This window comes from Neurospora hispaniola (genome assembly GCF_033458365.1).
Source record: "Neurospora hispaniola strain FGSC 10403 chromosome Unknown B0T23scaffold_3, whole genome shotgun sequence".
NCBI classification, from domain to species: Eukaryota; Fungi; Ascomycota; class Sordariomycetes; order Sordariales; family Sordariaceae; genus Neurospora; species Neurospora hispaniola.
Window position 1 is genome coordinate 3,978,460 of NW_026944408.1, and position 20,843 is coordinate 3,999,302.

Below are 20,843 nucleotides of genomic sequence, written 5' to 3' on the forward strand. Positions count from 1 at the left end.
TGCGTGGCCAGCGACCACTCGGTCCCGTCCCGTCTAGGTAGTGTACAACGTCATTGCGTTTGCAGCGGTCCAGGCTGCGGTAGTACAGGCACTGCCTACCTAGTAAGTGGAAGTGGAAGTCTCCACGACAGCTGAATGACGGTGTGCTAAAAGTATAGGTTGCTAAGGAGGAGCTGATACTGATCCCGCCTTGTCTCCTTTTACATTGGATTGACGTCCATCCCGTCACCACCACCACCAACTTTCCTCCAACAAGAACTCCACCACAACCAACTCACTGCACCACCCTTTGCGCCAACTGTAGCGACTGGCTTTTTAGCAAACCTACTAATCGATAATGAGAGGAGAAGCTGAATAGATCACGAGATATCAAAAGGGATTTTTATGGATGGTGCTACCAAGAGTAGTTTTCTAATACGCCACCACCATTGTTACCGTCAAAGACTCGGTCGGTCCAGCTGCCAGAAAGGTTCTCGCACCTCGATCGCGACTGTGCAACCCGCCTCCCCGAGCCTTTGTGCTGCCCTGCCTGCCCTTGTTACAAGGTGCCGACGGGACAGACGGGACGAGATCGTCATAATTGTGGACAGCAGCCGCCGATTATCCCCTTCGACTGCCCCAGAATACCACACATCATGTCCGATACCACGGCATTCCCCGTCCTGCCGCCGGCCGCCGCGGCTCCGAGCAAACCGCAATCGACGCAGCCGGCATCTGGTCCTACCCAGGGTCCTTCGTCTACAACGCAATCGCAACTACCCCTGACCAAGAAGCTACGCCCTGGCGCTCCCAACCCCGTGAGCCTCAACGAAGCCGCTCTCGATTCTCCCACATTCCGAGCCTCTACCGTCCACTTCTCCGAAAACCTTGACGTGATCGAGCGATGGCTCGACAACTACATCCGCAGCACATCCAAGGTGGTCAACGACCTGCTCGCACTCGAAGACAGCATTCACGCCTACCTCCAAAAGATTGCGCCGCCACCCGTCAATGCAACCGCCCAAGCCGACGCCATCATTGACACCGACTATACCTTCCTAGCCCTCCGGCGGGCCGGCGATGGCGCCCGTGACTGGTGGACCGGGGTGATGGCCACGGTGCGGCGACTCGAGCCCGTCAGCGTCGAGCCCATCCGCAACTTCGTCAATGGTGAACTTCGCACATTCAAAGAGGCTCGGCGAGCATTGGAGGCGGCCCAGAAAACGTTCGACACGACACTCGCTCGCTACGTGAGCCAAAACAAGACCAAAGAGCCGAGTGCTCTGCGCGAGGACGCCTTTGCTGTATTTGAGACGCGCAAGGCGTACCTCAAGGCTAGCATGGACTTCTGCCAGTCGGCACCCCAGCTGCGCTTTGCGCTCGACAAATTGCTTGTTCGAGTTTGCGCGGACATGTATAGGGAAATGCGGCGCTCGCGGGGCGACGCACCCCTGGGCGCGGCGACTGCGGCGGAGGAGCTGGAAAGGATACGCGGCTGGTCTAAAGAGATGGAGTCGTATGAGCCCTTGTTTAAGCGAGAGCTGCAGGCGGCAAGAAAAGAGGTTGGAGAGGCGACACTGGCAGTTTATAAGCCTTCGAGGGAGATCGAGGACTATAGCGTGTCTACGGTGCCATACTTGGGGTCTAGAGGACCTATGAACATGCAGCAGAAGGATCAGACGGATGTGATTGCAGAGAAGCAAGGGTGGCTCTTCCTACGAGTTGTGTCGGGAAAGCCGGCGAGGACAACTTGGGTGCGCCGGTGGTACTACTGCCGTAATTTCCAGTTCGGCTGGCTTATGAATGGGCCCCAGGGTGTGCTGCAGGGAGACGAGATCGGTGTGCTGCTTTGTAGTGCTAAGCCGGCTGTCCAGGAGGAACGTCGCTTCTGCTTTGAGGTAAAGACCAAGACGCAGACACTTCTGCTGCAGGCCGAAACCCAAACGCAGTTGATGGAGTGGCTGGAGGTTTTCGAAGTCGCAAAGAAGAGAGCGTTTGAGGCGACAATGGGCCGAGAGGCAAACGCTGTGAGCGGGGGCGTTGATCCTGCCTTTTCCATTAATCCGTCCACGATTCCCGAGTTCTCAGCCAAATCCCTTGACAGCGTCGAGGGTGATGGGCCGGGCCCTGGCCTTGAGCGGACGGCCACACTCGCTGTCCCTGGTGCCGACGCTGCGGCGCGCGCCAGTTTTGATGCCGCTGCCAACCCTCCTCGGCGCTCGATCACGACAACATTAGCGCGAGAGGAGGGCGAGAGCGGCCGGGAGCATGCTGCCCGGCTCATGCAGAGGCTGGATTTGCACAGGAAAGCAATGCTTGCCAACTCGGATACGCAAGCTCAGTCTTCTGGAGGTATCGCCAACTTGATCACAGCAAGTCATGGCCTCATAGGCAATAGCCCTATCTCACCCATCGCGCCCCAGACTCCTGCTGTGCGGGTACCAATTCCCTCGCTGGGCGGGCCTTTTGATCACGCCCCTACCAGTCTTGCGCCTGCAACATTATCTAAACCTCCGGTCCCGACGAATCTCAGCAGAGCCGCTGTTATGGCCAGCGCCACCGCAGATATCAATCGCGGTCTGCCGAGTGCGGTCCTTGCCAACTACTGGGGCAGCAATCCCTGGGCATCCTCCTTTACGCCTTTGCCTGAAACTGTTCGAACGCCAAAGGTTGATTTGGACGATCCGCTTGTAGGTGTCGTCCAGCCGAAAGCTCCCGGCACTACGAGCGACAAGGCCTCGACTGCCAGCCTGCACAAAAAGACCCTTAGCGTGGATGCGGCGTCTGATGCCCATGGGAAGATTCAGGAGAAGCATGGCCAACTCGTCGATTCCTTCCCGGCCAACTATCCTCCAGAGTTGAGAGCTCAGTATGCGCAGTTCCGGTTGGTCTTTCCAACTGTCGCTCCGGAGGAGAAGCCGGTCTTGGTTTTCAATGCTGCCTGGTCAAACTCGTCTGGTGAAGGCAAGGAAGGAAGAGGCATGGCTGCTAATGGACGTATCTTTGTGACGCCCGATAACATGTACTTCTTTGGTCACCAGCTTGGTCTCGTCGTTGCCTACGCCATCAGTCTCGACAGCATTACAGAAGTCACGGCGGCACCTGGAAAAGATTGTGATTACATCTTCCTGCATCTGAATCAGGATGCCAGCGATCTCAACATTTCCCGTATCACCATGAAAATTTTCTTGGAGGACTTTACACTCCTCCATGCTCGACTCAATCTCTTAGTCGATGATCTCCAGGCCGCCGAGCCAATGAGCCTAGAAGAGATCATCACTGCGCTGGTAAACCTCGAAGGGGAGAGCTTCGACAAGAGGAGCCCCAGTGCGGAAAGTTGGGAGGAGGTTGCGTCGAACACGCCCATGGATGACGGAACACCCCAGGGTAGGCCGGTTCAACGTCGAATCGGGGACTTGAGTAGCCGGTTTATCAGAGGAGCACGCGGTTTGAAGAAAGCTCCGATGCACAAGTTCCAGCTACCAGCGCACCCTGTTTACTTTGAACCAGAGGATATGGGCAAACCTGTAGCAGAACGGAATTTCGAGATTAGCGCCAAGGCGTGTTTCCATGTTCTGTTTGGTGACAAGAGCTTCATCTTCCCCAAGCTCTACTTCGAGCGCCGGGCCAAGGAGATCGCTCAAGGGCCTTGGGAGCTCAAAGACCACGGTGGCAAGATGGCGCGCCAGTTCAAGTTCAAAGTCGATAAAGCCGACATGCTCGGGCGCAAAACGGATGCAAACATCGTTGACACACAAAATATCGACATCTTCAACGATCACATCACCTACGTCGTCACCCACGTCAAGACCCCATGGCACTTGCCCCATTCCCACGCCTTCAAACTCATCACCAAGGTCGTCATTACCCATGTCGCCAAGTCCAAGTGCAAGCTCGCCATCTACACAAAGGCCGACTGGTCCAAGGCCCCAGCCATCGCCAAGAACATGGTCGAGCGGCAGGCTCTCGACGACGCCGCCAACGACGCCGAGGAGCTCGCAGAGGTCGCGACCGACCAGGTCCGCCGACTCGGCCCCCACAGCCGTACCAAGCGCGCCATTCAGGTGTATGGAAACATTGGCCAGCAAACACAGGTCGTGGTCTTCTCGCCCAACGCGGGCTTCGACGGTTCCGGCGCTGCGTCAGGATCCAAGAAGGGTCAACCCATCCGGGTGCGGTCACTGACGGCCATGATTCTCGAGACGGGCCGATCGCTGCTGGAGAGTGCCATAACGTCGGTCATGATGTGGGCGTTTGCCGTAGTCAAGAAGGTGTTCAAGATTATCACCGCGCACCGGGTCTTGCTGGTCCTACTGATGGCTAGCGCGGCGTATAACTTGGTAGTGGTCAGCCAGTCTGGTGCAGCGTGGTGGGCGGAGCGCAAGGCGGCGCGGTATATGGAGCGGATTGGGGTCGGACCGAATACGGTCATGAGCAAGGCCATCTTTTTGGCCGATCTGGAGGAGGCGGCGAAGGGAAGCGCGGTGGTGGTGGAGAGGCCTGTTGGAAGTCAATGGTACGTGAGGTTGCATTCATCCATTCTTCGGCAGTTTAACCTGAAGACTATACTAACTTACCTACCAATAACAGCTACGAAACCTTCCAATCAATCGTCAACTCCACCGACATCGACGCGCCTTACACCGACGCCGGCGCCGGCTTCGCCTCAGCAACAGGCAAGGCCACGGCCCGCCGTCTCCGCCGCACGCGCCAGCGTCTTGGCACCTACCGCCACGATCTCCTCGTTGCCATGCGGGTCGTCAACGGCATCGAGAGAGAAATGATCCAATCCGAGTGGGAGAACTGGCTCGCTGATGAGAATTTGAGGTGCGAGCAGGTGAGCAATATGTTGCTTACCAGTAATAATGGCAGTGGCGTTCTTGATCAAGAGGCTGTATATGATGATGCCTCAGGGGGAGGCCAAAGTGTTTTGAGCTCCGATACTACTTCTATTATGGGTACTAAGGAAACTAATGGTGGAGGCAATGAAGAGGCTACTACCTCCAGCGATGGTGAGCAGCAGCAAATGACGAGGAGAGACGCGCTGAAGAAGTGGTATGCCGAATACTGCGGCGCTTGTGAAGCCGATCAGAGGGCGTTGTGGGAGGGGAAGAAGATGAGGCAGGTGGAGATGTCGCCTTTCATTGGTTGATTGGTTTAATATTGTTATCGATACCCGAGAGGGAAGACTGGGGCAAACAAGATATGAAAGCATCAGGGAGAGTACGTTTAATATTAGAGCCAGAACATACACAAGTGGATAGATCAGTTGGTTGGTCTGGATACTACATGTACTCTCTTACATCCTAGCTAGCAATGCCAAAAAGGGGTTGTGATACCAGTATTAGTGGCGGAGGATCAACAAGGTTCGAGCATCCATGTATTACCATTACCTCAGCCACTCAAGGCTCGTCAAGACATAATGTATATAGCCTACCTTGGTAATGTATCTCATTCACTCTTCCTCATAAACTTGAGTGTTCAATAACGGCACGTATCAATTGGTGATGTAAAACGTCTGAAACGTCTGTTCACCGCCTGTCGATTCATTGTGACACAAGGCGGGAAAATCACACTGTAGACACAGAAAGTAAACAAACCCCCTTTATTGAACCAAATATCTTGAACACCGCCTTGTCCGCAATTCCACGCTTCACTCTCTCGTAACATCCTGTCCAAGCCACACAAGTTCATTATTACATTTGCAATAATTGAGCCACCTGTCGTTCTCTTCATCTATAGTCTGAGACTTATGTTAATTGGAGCAAATACGACTCATTGCATTTCGTTGCCAGCCAAAAAAAGCAAAGCGTTACACAGGTAGAACGCAGAGAAGCATGAAAAAAAAAAAAGTCGTTCTTTCGTGTTCTTCGTTTCTCATGTCTCATGTCTCTTTGATTGTATGTTAACTCGTTCTCATGACCTCGTATCTCATTCGTTCCTCGTCTCTTCATCTCTTCATTCATCATGCATGTAGCCCGATTTTCCAATCTTTGGGCCCTTGCTCCCTTTGTCTCTTTGCGCATTTGATGCTGCGATCCAACTCCTTCTACCCATCCCAGAAACATACAAACTGGAATTATATGCAATCTGTTGAATAATGTTGTCAGACAGAAATCATAACGGAACAGACACGAGAATTTTGGAAAGGGAGGGAGGGGGGAGAACATAAAGACTAAAACTTCAAACTCCGCCACATGGTCGCTCATGCACCCACACAGACAAAGAAACACACTTGACTCTCCAAACCTAACCCACCCAATCTCTCACTGCGCCCCATCGCCTGTCTCTCTGTCCCTAGTTCTTGGTAACTTGGTAGTAGCCCAGCTCCCACGGGCAATCACCACATCTGACTTGTACATAGCCGACAGGCTACTGCTTCTATCCTTCTTTCCCGCCGCTGCCGCTCCAGTAGTGGTGGTGTTGGTCGTATAGCTTCCGTGGGCAATGACCACGCCGCCTGTTGATTCCCTTCTGTGCCCCAGTTTGGGAGGTACCGCTAGTGCCGCTGCCGATGTCGACGTTGATGGCGTGTTGATTATTTGCACTTTCTGCGATTCCGTTCTCTGCCCACTGGCATCATCCTTACTGCTGTTGTCTTTGTTCTTGGCGTACTTCGCCCCTTGATCGCTCTTCTCCTTTCCCTTACCACGCGGTACATCCCTATTCTTGCTTTCATCGTTCCTACCACCTCCATCATCGCTCTCTTTCACGCCCCCGCCTCTTCTCTCACCCTCTGCTGCGGCCCCACCCACGTTTAGCCTCCCTCCTCCTCTCCTCTCTCCGCCACTACTATCAACCTCTTCCCCGACAAACACCGCCCCCCGTTCAGGAACCCAAATCTTCACTCCCAAGGTATACTTCCCAAAGAGCTTTTTATCCAGATGTGCCACCGCCAACTCCGCGTCCTCGATGGTCTTGAACCGCACGTATGCTGTGTATCCGAGGGGTGTCGTTTCCTTCCTGTCCGAAATCTGGATACCTTGTATCTGGGCGGCGACAACTTCAGAGACGTGCTTAGAGACAAGGAGACGAATCTTTTCCGGTGTGAGATCTTTTTTTGCGAGGCCGGTTATGAGGATCGTATGTGGTTGTTGCTGTTGAGGTTGAGCCTGCATTGGGTGGGGTCCAGGAGAGGTGATGGGAAACGAAAAAGGAAGGTTGCGAGCATTGGGAGGGGGCGAGGGAGCGGTCAGTGCTGTATTGACGGTGTTCACGATATTGGGTGTGCCAATGTTGGTGATGATGGTGGTAGTCGGTGTGCTGAAGCTGGGCACGGAGGCGAGACTGTTAGCGATGCTATTATTGCGCTGGACCTGGACGGGAATAGGAGGCGTAGCGGCTGCGGCGATGGTTCCCTCGTAGTTGTTGTATCCTTCTGGATAGACAGGAGGGCTATGATACACTGGAACAGCTACGTAAGACTGAGTATGAGCATCTTGACCGTGATCACGGGTAGCGTAATCTGAACTGAAGCTTTGGTGAGCGTTGTAGGGCTGTCCAATCGAAGCATAGGGGTTCCATGCCGGATCGACGCTGTAGGGACTGATCATCAACGGGGTCTCAGGATATGGCGCCACAACATGGCCTCCATACGGCTGCGCGGCCCCATAAACCGCCGGAGACCCGGATATGGCCATGTTCGTAAAGGCCGGTATCATACCACCGGCTGCACCACCTCGACTGAAGCCATATCCATAAGCTGGAGCGGGGTCTGTCTCTAGGGACGCAGTAGGTCGAACGGTCAAAGGTACGGCGATGGTGGGCTTGACCATGACCCTTCCGCCCTTGTTCCTCCCATCAGCAAAAAGGGCACGGCCGTTAAGGGTACTGCCGTTTAAGAAAGCTGACTATGCTGTCAGTAAACAGGGATCAGGGTAGTTGAAGATGATGATTTATCACTTACTGAACGCTTTGTCAAAATTGTCCCTCTCTCGGATTCGAACACATCCACCGAGAGGAGCATAAACCTCAATTTTATCGGCTTCGACACCACATCCCCTCCTTACGTGGTCCTTTAACTGTTGCCACGTCGTTGTGTGGGGAAGCTGCATAAAGAGGATTGTTAGTCAATGTAACGGTATTGCTAAGGAGAGAGCTAGGCTACGAACACCAGAGATGGGAATGTAGTAGATTCCCGTCAGCTCACCATCCTCGACGAACACAGTGTCCGCCGTCCTGATAGAGTCTTTGGCATGCTTTGAGCTCCTTGAGCCAGGCATTTTGGCCCAAGGGGCAGTTTTGGCGTGGTTTGGGTGACCTTGTCCAAGAAGAGAGTGAAAGCGGGACCTCAATATCAAGAATTGCTGCTTGCATTCGAAAACCGAAACTAGTTGCTGATAGTCCCGGATTCTTCTGGGTTGGCAGATTGGTGAACCTTAAGGAGGTGAGGCTGTGGCTGGATGAACAAATAGACAGCGGGAATAGAGAGGATCCTAACGGACGGACGATCTGGGAATTCTTGAGTATTTGCCTCGAATCACCTTGATGAGGGAGAGCTATGGCGAGTCCAATTCTCAGTGGAGCTTTGGATATACCTTCAACTATTGCCAGTTGCGTTGTTCTAGATTCAGGGTCATCCTGGTGTAAAGGGTCGATGCCGGTCTGTCAGGAAGTTTTTGGCTCAGTTTCAACGAATTGTGGCTCCGACTAAAGACCGAAGATTTGACAACTCTCCTACCCCTGAGACTGCGTGTCATCATCAAGTTCGTATATCGACGCCGGCCAGCTATTTAAATCCGAAAGCTCTACACATCTGAGGGATACAACCGCATGCAACGGAATGTTGCCGTCGCCTGGTCCTCGAGGCTCGGCGGCCTTCCGGCGTCATTGTAGGTTTCCTCTAGGAATGGTCACTAAGGGCAATGCATCCTGTTCAACCTCTACCCGAGAGTTGTTGACATGGCTTCCGAGCCGTGGGGTGAACTGATCACATCTGATAAAATGATGCACGGAACCATGACCACTTGCGGATAGGAAAGATGATTCCTCTTGGCCACTCTACGTCATTCTCATAGCAATGCTACTCCGCGTTCTCCTTGGAATGAGACATGTTCGACAGCAAAGGTGATTTCGAGGCGGCGTTGATACCCCTAATATTCCCTCACAACTACAAGCAATGTGTGCAGCTTCGACAGGCCGGCAATGCTATCCGTACTCGTCGTGACAGTCTCAAGGATGCAGAACCGGAGACGCAAACACACGTTACGGGAGTGCGTGATGCAGCACCTATAGAAGCTCGTGAGTTGTGCGGCTGTAGGTAACGCACCAACCCACCTCCCGTTGTCGCCGTTTCGGAATTGTATGATGCCAGCTTGTCAACTACTACCCAAGGGGCACTGAAAACGGTAAGGACCCACTGAGCTACGTACAGCCGCGGCTCAAGAGATGGGAACCTGTCAAGCTGCTGTCTCGGTGTCAAGCGAGGCGGTTTATAACGGTGATCCATGGTTGGCGACGCTCTAACTCGTGTGTAAGACAAGGTGAATGCAGGCAAGGGTCCGTCCGTCTGCCAACCTATGTTGATAAACGTGAGAGAGTCTAATTGGCGTTGGACTTCCATCTGTAAGAGGAATTACATCGAAGCCCGAAAGGATACAGCGGTAAGATCCGGGTCGCCAGCGGCTGCAGATGAAGGTAAATTCTGGGCTATGAAGTAACTCAACCGGGTTCGAAGGCCAGACCGTAATCTTTTTGGAACAATTTATTCCGAGTACGCACCACATTGTTTGTTTGCAATTCCGAACCTCGTCAGCTATCAGGCTGCACGAGTCATTCCAATCTTGTTTTGGGCAAATATTGAAACAAGTGAGTTGGCATGCGGGATGAATGCGTGAAGCCTTATGGGAATAGGAGGTCGTTCGAGTCGATTCATCAGTATGCCACCATCTGTGATCAAAGCGCGGGGGTCACTCGCTGCGCCAGTTCATCATAGGCCCCCGTTAAAACGCTACTGATGTTGGGCTCAAAGCCTAACTTGTCCAAGCAGTGCGTCTTGGATCCTGTTACTGTGACTTGACAGCATAAAACGGAGGGTTGGCAGGCCCATCAACAACATCCGCGGGTGGTCCGTCATGCCCCCAAGTGGCCAGTAACGTAAACGGGAACATGAGCCAAAGCCCCGGGTCGGTTATCCTGGATATAAACTAGGACATCTCCTATAGGTAGTGCTCCAGCACCAAGGCATATGCGGGAAGGTAAGGGATATCGCTTGTATAAAACCATTCGCACAAAAATCGCCTATCGCTTGTAGCCATATGTGTCCTTCATTACAATGTCACCGTCATCCCCAGTCTGTAAAGCATCTTCTTCGTCTGCTTCGTCTTCTGTTGCTGGAACGAGTTCAAGGGGTGATTCAGCGCGGCTCGGGCCGTCGCCGCCTTGTGGGTTGCGTGGGTTGATCCACGGCAGTGACTCTCTGTCCGAATCGGCAAGAGATGCCAACACATAGTTTTGGGTATCCGAGTAGAAAATGGACAGGGGAGTAGATGCGTCGAGACCGAGCCACGAGGCATGCCACTTACCAACTGCTTTGAACCCGGACAGTTGTTGGCTAAAGTCGACCGATTGAGGCCCTTCGGACAGAGGATCCCAGACAAACACGACGCTATTATAGTGGTCTCCTTCACATCTTATGAGCAAGGTCTCGCGAACGTGAGGATGCCACGACAGGGTGCTGACGCTGCCGTGAAAAAGGAGAACTGCACGAAGTACTGCAGCTTGTACGTCCCAAATCCAGACGGTCGAAGGGAATTCTTCGATCCTGGTTGCTATGAGATTCGATGACAGGTCGAAGGCAATGGTAGCACAACCTGACAGCTGTTCAGCAGCCTCTTGGGGCCTCGGAGGCGGAGAGATAGCTTGAGAGGCTCGGATAAAGGTATGCATGATGGGACCGTGAGAGATTCCGATTCGTTCTTGCCAGATCTGTTGTGTTCCATCAGCTGGTCTGACTCGCAGGAGCCAGGCCCCGTATTACAATCTTACCTGTAGCGTGCCCTTGGGGACAAGGTTGTTGGGATGTTGGAGCCGCAGCACTTCCATTGTGGATGCCATATCGACGATGGATAAACTTCTGCTGTGATCACTAATAGCAAGCAGGCGGGCATCTGGAGAGAACTGCACCGTCTTGACACCGGCACCCAGAGCAAAATCCTTCTCCTCGTGTGTGGGGTTGACGGGACCCGACCAGATCTTGAACAGATTGCCATCTGGCGTATAAAACACCACCTTGTGGCCAAGGGCGGGCGACTCCCACACAACCAGCCATCTCCCATCTGGACTCCAGAGCAGGCCTTGTGCATCAATTGTGTCAGGGGCCCACGATCTCTGCAGTTCCCTACTGGGAAAAGCGTGAATGCTAATCATGTCTTTACCAGCCGTCCTGGTCAATAGGGCAAGGTGGTTGGACTGAGGGCGAAAGGAGAAGCCTCTGCGAACAGCCGTAGAGGACGAGAACTTGGGGCTCCCAATCTCGATGGCTTTGGACGAGTTAAGGTCAAAGACAGCCAACTTGAGACCGAATGAGGCCATGACACAGATTTCTGTATCCGATGCACCAAAGTCAATGTAGGTAGGCTTCAGATGGGGAGCAACAGGGTTTCGGATGGTGGCATGATAGTTCCCATCCAGAGCAGAAAACACTCGAAGCTGGTCGAAGCTGGCAACGAGAAGCAGGCGGGAAGACGGCGACCACTGAAAAGAGAGGAACGGGCCAATGAAGTCCTGAGGCAGTCTGACAACGTGGATGGGCTCCCATGACTGGACGCTCCGGACATTGATCAAAGTTGGGAACAAAGTCGCGATGTATCGGCCATCAGGGCTGGGCAGGCAGTGAGCCGAAGCTATGAAACAGACCATCGATCAGCCATGGTGCCTGTGGGAGTGAATTTGGCAAGCAACCTGGAGTGCTCCGAGGACAGCTCCCGCGGATCCTGATGATAGCCCAGGCCCTGTCTTGAAGGACAAGTGGATGTTGCGGGTGTGGTGGTGATGATGTTTCCTCACCTACACTTTACGTTCTTGGAGAACAACATCTGTGTCGCTTTGGTGTTCAGCGGAAGTCCGGCGTCGGTTTTTGTGTCGGTCAGGCCGAAGAAGTAGTTTAGTGGTCCACGTTTAGTTGTCGTTTTGTTTTGGTGGGTTTCTGCTATTTTTGGGCCTGTTTTGGTCAGATGTTGTTGGTCAATCCCAGTTGGCAAAAGATGTTGAACAGGAAGAGAAAGTCTAGACGCGAAGGGGAAATGGGGGCACGCGTCAGAGAGAGCAATTGAGCAGGATGACACTGGCAACTACCTAGGTACTTAGAAGGCGGTCAGCAAACAGTCAGTCGACCAACAACGTGACTTCCATCACCAACTGTTCTGATGAGACGAGAAGTGACAGGTTCAATGGATTCTTCCCGTCCTTCCTTCCTGTCACGAGCTCAAAGGTGCGGTCCGGCCCTGTGTCGTGCAGGCACCAAGGACGCTATCTTATCGCTACCCTAGGTAGGCAGCGCTACTTCTAAGGAATGTCTGAGGTGCACAGTCAGAACAGCTCGAAGGGAAGCTGTCAACGACGGACTGAAGCTGTCAGAATGAACCGAAGTACATACACGGCGATTGCCTGCCGGACAGTACAGTACATAGTGTAAAGAAGTACATAGTACATATCCTCTCTTGGCAGTGTTGACTCCCCTGCCAAGACAGAGGCTTCCATCGGAGAGGTGGTCAGTGCGCCCTATCATAGGAAATCCTGATGTTCGCCGCTCTCCGCAAACATGGTGCGGGGTGAAAGTCCAGCGTCGGTTTCCGTGCTTACACTACTATGTACACTCAGCTACACTACTGTTGAACGATGAACCTTGCCACTACTTTCTCCATCTTCTTGGAGATAATTGATAGCAGTGTTACTACGGTTTGTCATGGTATTTGTGTATTGCCCTATCTCAATGGATATGAAATTGTTGTCTCTATCCTGCCGCGCCACAACTTCTTTCTTGACCTTTGTAATACCGGATTGTAAATCCTTACAATAGCTGCTTTGTGTTCACTCTCGTTGGTTTAGTCTGACCCTGACTTAAAGAGTTGCGAGTCCAACCCAACCAGCTGATAGTCCGGAACCCGGACTTGCAAGCTAACAATTAAGCTGATGAGGTCATCACAAACTACCTTAGTTTGCCTATTTCCAGCCACATCATGGTTGGTTTTTCTCGGTCTCTCTAGCCCAAACGTTCTTTGAGAGTCTAAAGTGCGAAAGAAAATCAACAAAAAAGAAAGAAGCCATCAATCATGTCCGCTGTGGCCCGCCATGCGGCCCGAGGACTCCGAGTCCGCATCGGAATATGGCACCTTACCAGGGCGTCGATCCCCTCATCCCGACGTGTTGCCACAGCTGCAGCCGCAAAACCAACAACAACCACATCGTCTTCAGCATCGATAGTACGGAACGCTTCCTCATACCTGTCATCTGCCCAAGCGTCGGTGACTCCAGACGAACATAGTTCATCTAGCGTACCTGTCGACGTCAGCGTTGGGGCTTCTCTACGTACTCCGACAACGGAGTCAGAAGAGCCACTTCATCATCCAGCAGCCCCCACGCCAGCGTCCTCACGAAGGGACATGCTCAAGGATGCAAAACCCTTCTCCGACTTTTTGACTGACAACTACAATCGTCAGCATGACTACCTTCGAATCTCAGTAACGGAGCGATGTAATCTTCGTTGCCTGTACTGCATGCCTGAGGAGGGTGTCCCACTGTCGCCTCAAAAGGAGCTTCTGACTACCCCCGAGATCGTCTTGCTCTCGTCCTTATTCGTCTCGCAAGGCGTGACAAAAATCAGACTCACTGGCGGCGAGCCAACGGTGCGGCGCGATATTGTGCCCCTGATGCAGCAGATAGGCGCCCTACGGCCTCACGGTTTGAAGGAGCTATGTCTTACCACGAACGGGCTCTCGCTGCACCGTAAGCTGGACGCCATGGTCGAGGCTGGATTGACAGGCATCAATCTCTCCCTGGACACCATGGATCCCTGGCAGTTCCAGCTGATGACGCGCCGGAACGGCTTTGGTGCCGTGCAAAAATCCATCGACCGCATCTTCGAGCTCAACCGCCTTGGGGCCGGCATCAAGTTCAAGATTAACTGCGTCGTCATGCGCAGTCTGAACGACCGCGAGGTACTCCCTTTTGTTGAGATGACGCGGGATAAGAACGTGGAGGTTCGTTTCATCGAGTACATGCCGTTTGACGGCAACAAATGGAACAAGGGCAAGATGTTCAGCTACCAGGAGATGCTGGAGCTTATTCGCTCCAAGTACCCGGACCTACAGAGGATCCAGGGTCACAAGAACGACACCAGCAAGACCTTCCAAGTGCCCGGGTTTGCCGGCAAGGTTGGCTTCATCACGAGCATGACGCACAATTTCTGTGGGACGTGCAACAGACTGCGAATCACCAGTGATGGGAATCTCAAGGTGTGCCTCTTTGGCAACGCCGAGGTCTCTCTTCGCGATATTGTACGCAAGATCAACCAGGGAGAACCCATTGATGAGGAAGCGTTTGAGGTTCTGAGGCAGGCTGCGCTGGAAAAGGCAGGCCAGGCCTTCACCGACGGGACTTCTCCATTGCTCGCTCCCAACTCAGAGGAGCTCCTGAATATTATCGGCATGGCCGTTAAGAACAAGAAGGAGAAGCATGCCGGCATTGGCGAGCTCGAAAACATGAAAAACCGACCAATGATCTTGATTGGTGGGTGATGTTCGTCCTCCTCCTTTGCTTGCTTTCATGCTTTCTTTTGCACTTTGGCCGGAGTTGTGAGGGGTTCTTGATATGGAGGTTTTGAGGCATGTACATCATATGGGTGGTTATATCGTGATATCTTTACGTACAGAACCACAGTCAATGGTCATACTGGGGCGTTCTTGTAGCAATACATTTGGTTTTGCAAGATGGTCGACATACTAAGGATGTTTCGTCTACCCAGATACCAATACCAATGCTATATTTCAGCACCGTTCCCAGTCATACCAGTCACCGAACCACAACAAACATCAAATCCATTGGAACCATAACGGGGTTTCTTCCCTTCTCTCACCTCTCACCAGCAATACCCTCAGCAGAAACGTGAACAGCTTTGCCCAACGCAAGATGCAAGGCGCCAGCGCGTTGATCCCTCCTCCAACCTCAGCCCTCTCTCAAGGACTTGGGCACCTCCGCCTCTTCTCCACCACTCGCTCCTTCCTCTCCTCCTCCTCCTCCTCCTCCTCAGACAGCAACTCCAACCACAACAATGCGAAGGAACAGCCCCAACTCAAGCCCAGACTTACCCACCTCACCCCCACTGGCGAAGCCCACATGGTCTCCATAACCACCAAGACGCCTTCCTCGCGCACCGCCGTTGCCAGGTGCACCGTACACTTCTCCAACCCGACCGCCTACCCGCTCGTCGTCACCAACTCCCTGAAGAAGGGCGACGTCTTGGGCGTGGCGCGCATAGCGGGGATCATGGCGGCCAAGCGGACACCAGATATCATTCCGTTGTGTCACCCGATTCAGTTGACGCATGCTGAGGTCGAGTTGGTACCCGTTGCGCCCGTTGCTCCGGTTGACGATTCCGTTGCGGGGTCAGAAGATTCGGAGAGGGGTTCAGAAAGTGCAAAGGGACAGGGATATGGATACATCGACATCAGAGCCACCGTGTCTTGCTACGGCAAGACGGGCGTTGAGATGGAGGCCATGACGGCCGCGTCGGCAGCGGCGTTGACGGTGTATGATATGTGCAAGGCGGTGGATAAGGGGATGAGGGTTGAGGGGTTAAGGGTGGTGATGAAAGAAGGTGGAAAGAGTGGGAAATGGGTGGAGGGGGAGAGCGTGAGTGAGTGGGCTAGGTCCCCAAGGAGACAGGATGGCGAGTAAGATGCAGTTTGTAAAAGGAAGAAGAACGGAGTTGTTGGCGATGGGTGCCAGGGAAGGAGTTGACTACTGACGGGGACAAGGGAGACGGAGTGTCTGCAGCGAGTGGGATGTTGAAGTCCTGTGGGGCATGTTGCCTGAAGAGCATTCTGCTTTTGATAATACAGAGCTTCCGACCCATTTTGCAGGTGAAAGCGATGAAGGCCACCGTATTGGTGGATGATCTTTCATTCTTTGCATTGGGGTCTATGAGCTGTATCTGAACAAGGAAGAAGAGAGGTCAAACATCAATCTCACACCATGATATCCTTTTCGTCTCCAAGAGTTGAGTCCAAAGCAGACAAATCACTACGAACACACATTAATCCGCTCGTGTTGTTGACAGGCACGTGTCTAAGACACCAATGCCATCTCCTTTTGCAAGCACTCGTACTGACACGTTTGAGATGGAAGTAAACAAACATGTAGCAACCTCGGCATTACTTTAAATTTCTTGGCCATCAACTACCCCCGGTGCGCGCGGCTCCCATCCATTTCTATCACGCCTACTTAATTAGGCAAACCCAAGACATTCGCCAAGGACCTCGGGATCGGTCTCGACTTGATATATGTAACCGCCGCCCCCGTCGCCTGCCCTAAGTGTGCTGCTACTGCGATCCTGCATATGGTCTAGACTTTTTTTTTTGGTATCGTAAATATCGCTATGTAGTTTCAGCCTAGGGTACGTCGTAGAAGCCATCAGTATCAGTTTGATGCAGTCGATCGAGAACCTCCAAGATTATAGCTCGACGGGAATAGCCTCAGGTTGCCGCCCTAGCCTCGAGCCCCTACGGGCGCTACGGCGTATTCCTGAGACCATGCTTGACGGGAACGCTGAACCCCGATGTCCCGTCCTCAGCAGCCGGCAGCCAGGGCCTACTTTAAGCGGAGGCTTGGCGTTGTTGAAAGCTATTTGGATGTGCAAAGCTAGCAGCTGCTTGTCCCGTCCATTCAGGTCGTAGCGTCGCGCCGTGATTCCTCAGAGTCATGGAATTGAAACCCCAAAAAGCAATTTCGCAGTATCGGGCCGTGAAAGTTGAAGATTACGTTCTCCTGGTGGTTCATCGTCGTCGTGGTTGTGTCCTTTGCCGCCCGTCGCCGACCACGAGAGTCCGGACTGGGCTCGGGTCCCTGACTGGTTAGTCACGGTAGTTGTCATGACGTAACAATATCACAGGCTTTCGGTCTAATTCCGTTGCCGCTGCCCGGGATGTAAGTAAATTTTGGGGGGACCTCGTAGGAGCCGTGGGAGCACGCGCAGAGCCCCAACACTGCGAGGGATCTCCGAGACCATTGGGTTTTTGAAGCGCAGCTGTTATGGTCAGAGAATGAAGTGTTTACACGAAGTGAGCGAGCATAGCGGAGCTTCTTTCTAATGGTGCGAGACCCCTGTAAGTTCTTCGTCCTGTAAGTGGTCCGTCAATCCTGTAATCCTTTCCTTGGATTGGTCAGTTATTTGAGCTATCCGGTCCTTGGATTGGTTAGAATTATTGCAGCCCGTGCACTCGACGGGGGTCCCCGGGGGTGTCCCCCGGGTTTCTTTCTCTTAACTCTAACTCTTTCAATGGGGGGTCCCGGGGGGCGAAGCCCCCTGGTTGGAATAAATAGAATAAATGGAAAAAAAAAAAAAAGAATAAAAAAAACATAGAGAGTAAAATCGTTAAAAACACCTATTCTAATAATAATAATAATAATAATAATAATAATAATAATAATAATAATAATAATAATAAAGCTCAATAAAGCTCAATAAACAAATAGTTAATATTATACTCAAATAAGTAGTTAAAATATAGAGTTTTTACCTAGAGTTTTCCAGCTTTACATTGATAATATAGAATAGTCCAGCCTTGCATTTATAGTAAGCTGCCAAATTGTTGAGCTTTTACTTAGAGTAATCCAGCCTTGCATTTATAGTAGGCTGCCAAATTGTTGAGCTTTTACTTAGAGTAATCCAGCCTTGCATTTATAGTAAGCTGCCAAATTGTTGAGCTTTTACTTAGAGTAATCCAGCCTTACATTTATAGTAGGCTGCCAAATTGTTGAGCTTTTACTTAGAGTAATTTAGCTATACATTTATAATATAGAATAATCCAGCCTTGTATTTATAGTAGGAAGCCAAATTATTAAGTTTTTGCTTGGAATAATCCAGCTTTGTATTTATTGTAGGCTGCCAAATTATTGAGCTTTTACTTAGAGTAATCCAGCTATACATTTATAGTATAGAATAATCCAACCTTACATTTATAGTAGGCTACCAAATTATTAAGTTTTTGCTTAGAATAATCCAGCTTTGTATTTATTGTAGGCTGCCAAATTGTTGAAATTTACTTAGAATAATCCAGCTCTAGACCTCTAACAGCTGCGCTTCAGTAAATTCTGCCGGGCTACCCGGAAGACGATGTTAGGTTGTAGGGCTTATGAGATGCGAAATGAGAAAGGGATGGGTTGAGGGGTTAAGATCTCGGGAGGACCCTCGACAGAAGGAAGAGTACAGTTGAATGTTGCGCAGGGCGGGTCGACCGAGGCTATGCAGATGTTAATTAACGGGAAATGTGGAATATTTCGAGTCAAAGCCTTGAGTGAAGTCCGGGTTCTCCAAATTCGAGAGACGAGACATCTCGTGGTGTGCACAGCCTGTCAAGTTGACCATCTCAGTTTGTCAGTCCCCTGTCCCGGTTCCCGCTCCCGTGGAGGGGGGGAGGTTGTGCTGTTCTAACTTCTAAGTAACAACACTTCTGTCTGGACTGTGCGACTTAGTTTGAAATGGGCGGGACGTCGTTCGCTGGTCTCCCGCTCCGAACTCGACGTCGACCGGCCGCAACCGAACTTCATGGACAACTCCCACACCTCCCCCTCTTCTTCGAACTTCTGTTTCCTTCCGTCGCCGGTCAAACGGGTGCCTTTCCCGTTCGCATCAAGGCAGTGTGACAGTCAAGGCTTCAAGTCCAATCAGGGCACCTCGCGTCTTCGGGGCGACTCGCACGAATCTCGCCTCACCACCTTTCGAAACCCCTTCTGGGGCTCCCACCCCCAAGTCCGATATTCGCTGTCTGCCATGGCTCTCCAGCGCCGCTCCAGCCGCCGGCAGCGCGCTCACGGCGCCAGTTGGACAATTCGACTAGGTAACAAAGTGGCATGGACCCGCTGTGAACTCTGGGGCGATGGAGACAGGTCTTTGAGGGATTGGAGGGACCCTGTAACTGCACTAACGCAAGGCAAAAACAGACTGTAACCATGACCATGCCCGAAAAAGGGTTGAAGAACACACAAGAGAAAAGAGTTCCACTCTCCCCCTGACCCTGCTTGTGGCTCTTGGAGTGGAGACCTTTTGGATTCTCTCTTGGGCAGGGAATAGATGCGAGACATTTCCAAACAAAATCCAAGTCGAGCTAATCAGCTCGTCGCGATAACCTTCAGGTGAGGTTGACGAATCAGGTCGTGAGGCTCAAAGAACCCCGCTTATGTACATGTGCCATGGCTTGCCAAAGCATGCTTTTGATGTTCAACGCTTGATGCAAATGCACCTCTGCCATGTTCATCATGTCTTGTCATTGAGATTTCGACTTTTTCAACGTCAAGCCAAGTCACTCTTTGCATTCTCGTTTCTCCTGAGAGAAAGAGACAGATCGTAACTATTATTTCTTTGTCGTATGGAAACGCGGCATGTCGTAACGTGGAAACGACATGGAAGAGATGTAGTAATGTATGGTATCGTTACGAGCATTTTATACAGTCCCGATTCTGTGCATCTTCACCAGCCCACATCAGCAATTATGCACCCTACGGTTTTGAGTGGTAATTGGTGGGTGAATCCTTATCCTCACAGAAGATATGTAGATAGGTGGTGCTAAAAACAAAGAATACAGACGGGCTCACTACGAAAGCAGTGGTCGTGCATGTACTGTGTTTTGGCACCACCTGGTAGATCAGGCCGTGGGAGGCTAGCTGGCCACACACACAACCTCTCCCTCCCTCTCGAAAAGGACACCCACTTCATCTCATCATGCCAGAGCCTCTTCCCCTCCTCAGTGTCGACCGTACCACCTGGAAGCTAAGGGGAAAGAAAAAAAAGGGGAAAAAAAAAAAGAAAAAAAAAAAAAAAAAAAAAAAAGGGAGAACTTCACAACACTCACCTCCTGCCCCTCTACCCCTCCTCAAAACCAAGGAACTAATGCACTGCAACGGCGGGAGTGATGAGAAAGCGAAGTGAGATGAGACATTTCATTCTCTCCCTCTCACTTGAAAAAAAAAACGAAGGGGAAGAAAAAAAAAGAGCCTAGCGGTTGCCGTAGCCGTTTGTGCTTGGCCTGCTCTGTCTGTCCATTCCTTGTCACTTCTTGACGTTCAGGATGCTTGTTCTTGAAGGAGGAAGGTGCCGTCCAACCAGAATTGAGCTGACTGACTGACTGCATCAATTGCCTTCCACTCTTCCGGGGAATACCTGGCAGAAGGGTGACAATCAAGATCTCGTACGACACTTCCATGGATCCTTGGACGGGAGGACGGGCGGTGAGCCCGGTCCCAGTTCCTGGTGTTCAACCCGACTGTGAACCTGTTTGCGTTTCTGGCAAGACGGCACATGTCGTTGAGCCTCACTTGACCTCGCCCAGGACAGGATTGGTGAACCCAGAACAAATACCAAACTCGACCGAAACACCATGGAAACGAACAAATATTTATCTATCTTGAATTACAACATTTCAGTTTTATTCTTTAATCTTCTTTTTCTTTTTCTTTTTTTTTTTTTTTTTTTTTTTTTTTTTTGGCTTCAACGCCTAGTAAGGGCACTCTCTAAACCTGTGCAGTCCTGCAGTATGCAGCTGTCAGAACTGGACTCGGGTTTCATTGATTCTGTCCTAAGCGAATGGCCTTTTTGTGTTGCCCCCAGTTTATGGCACCATGCATGAAAACGAATGTCAATTCCGCGGAAA

General features: G+C 51.7%; 5 protein-coding genes across 5 annotated transcripts; 3 read left to right on the forward strand and 2 right to left on the reverse strand.

Annotated features, from left to right (window-relative positions):
• Positions 1-371: 371 nt before the first annotated feature.
• On the forward strand, positions 372-5,213 carry B0T23DRAFT_126119 (uncharacterized protein). The gene is made up of 2 exons (XM_062832111.1): positions 372-4,495; positions 4,570-5,213. Exons 1-2 carry the CDS (start codon positions 636-638, stop codon positions 5,129-5,131), a joined length of 4,422 nt encoding a protein of 1,473 aa, XP_062694530.1. The 5' UTR covers positions 372-635; the 3' UTR covers positions 5,132-5,213.
• A 767-nt stretch (positions 5,214-5,980) lies between these two features.
• Positions 5,981-8,361, reverse strand: B0T23DRAFT_126158 (uncharacterized protein). The gene is made up of 3 exons (XM_062832113.1): positions 8,091-8,361; positions 7,886-8,027; positions 5,981-7,825 (listed from the first exon to the last, which is right to left on the reverse strand). The coding sequence occupies exons 1-3, from the start codon at positions 8,199-8,201 to the stop codon at positions 6,246-6,248; spliced, it is 1,833 nt and encodes a 610-aa protein (XP_062694531.1). The 5' UTR covers positions 8,202-8,361; the 3' UTR covers positions 5,981-6,245.
• Positions 8,362-9,961: 1,600 nt separating this feature from the next.
• B0T23DRAFT_126149 (WD40 repeat-like protein) lies at positions 9,962-12,329 on the reverse strand. Its single transcript, XM_062832112.1, has 3 exons — positions 11,990-12,329; positions 10,966-11,822; positions 9,962-10,905 (listed from the first exon to the last, which is right to left on the reverse strand). Exons 1-3 carry the CDS (start codon positions 12,012-12,014, stop codon positions 10,219-10,221), a joined length of 1,569 nt encoding a protein of 522 aa, XP_062694532.1. The 5' UTR covers positions 12,015-12,329; the 3' UTR covers positions 9,962-10,218.
• A 479-nt stretch (positions 12,330-12,808) lies between these two features.
• Positions 12,809-17,253, forward strand: B0T23DRAFT_356689 (molybdenum cofactor biosynthesis protein 1 B). Its single transcript, XM_062836179.1, has 3 exons — positions 12,809-14,706; positions 15,113-15,828; positions 16,669-17,253. The coding sequence occupies exons 1-3, from the start codon at positions 13,251-13,253 to the stop codon at positions 16,792-16,794; spliced, it is 2,298 nt and encodes a 765-aa protein (XP_062694533.1). The 5' UTR covers positions 12,809-13,250; the 3' UTR covers positions 16,795-17,253.
• An 858-nt stretch (positions 17,254-18,111) lies between these two features.
• On the forward strand, positions 18,112-19,173 carry B0T23DRAFT_378199 (uncharacterized protein). Its single transcript, XM_062837078.1, has one exon. It carries the CDS (start codon positions 18,743-18,745, stop codon positions 19,142-19,144), a length of 402 nt encoding a protein of 133 aa, XP_062694534.1. The 5' UTR covers positions 18,112-18,742; the 3' UTR covers positions 19,145-19,173.
• Positions 19,174-20,843: the final 1,670 nt, after the last annotated feature.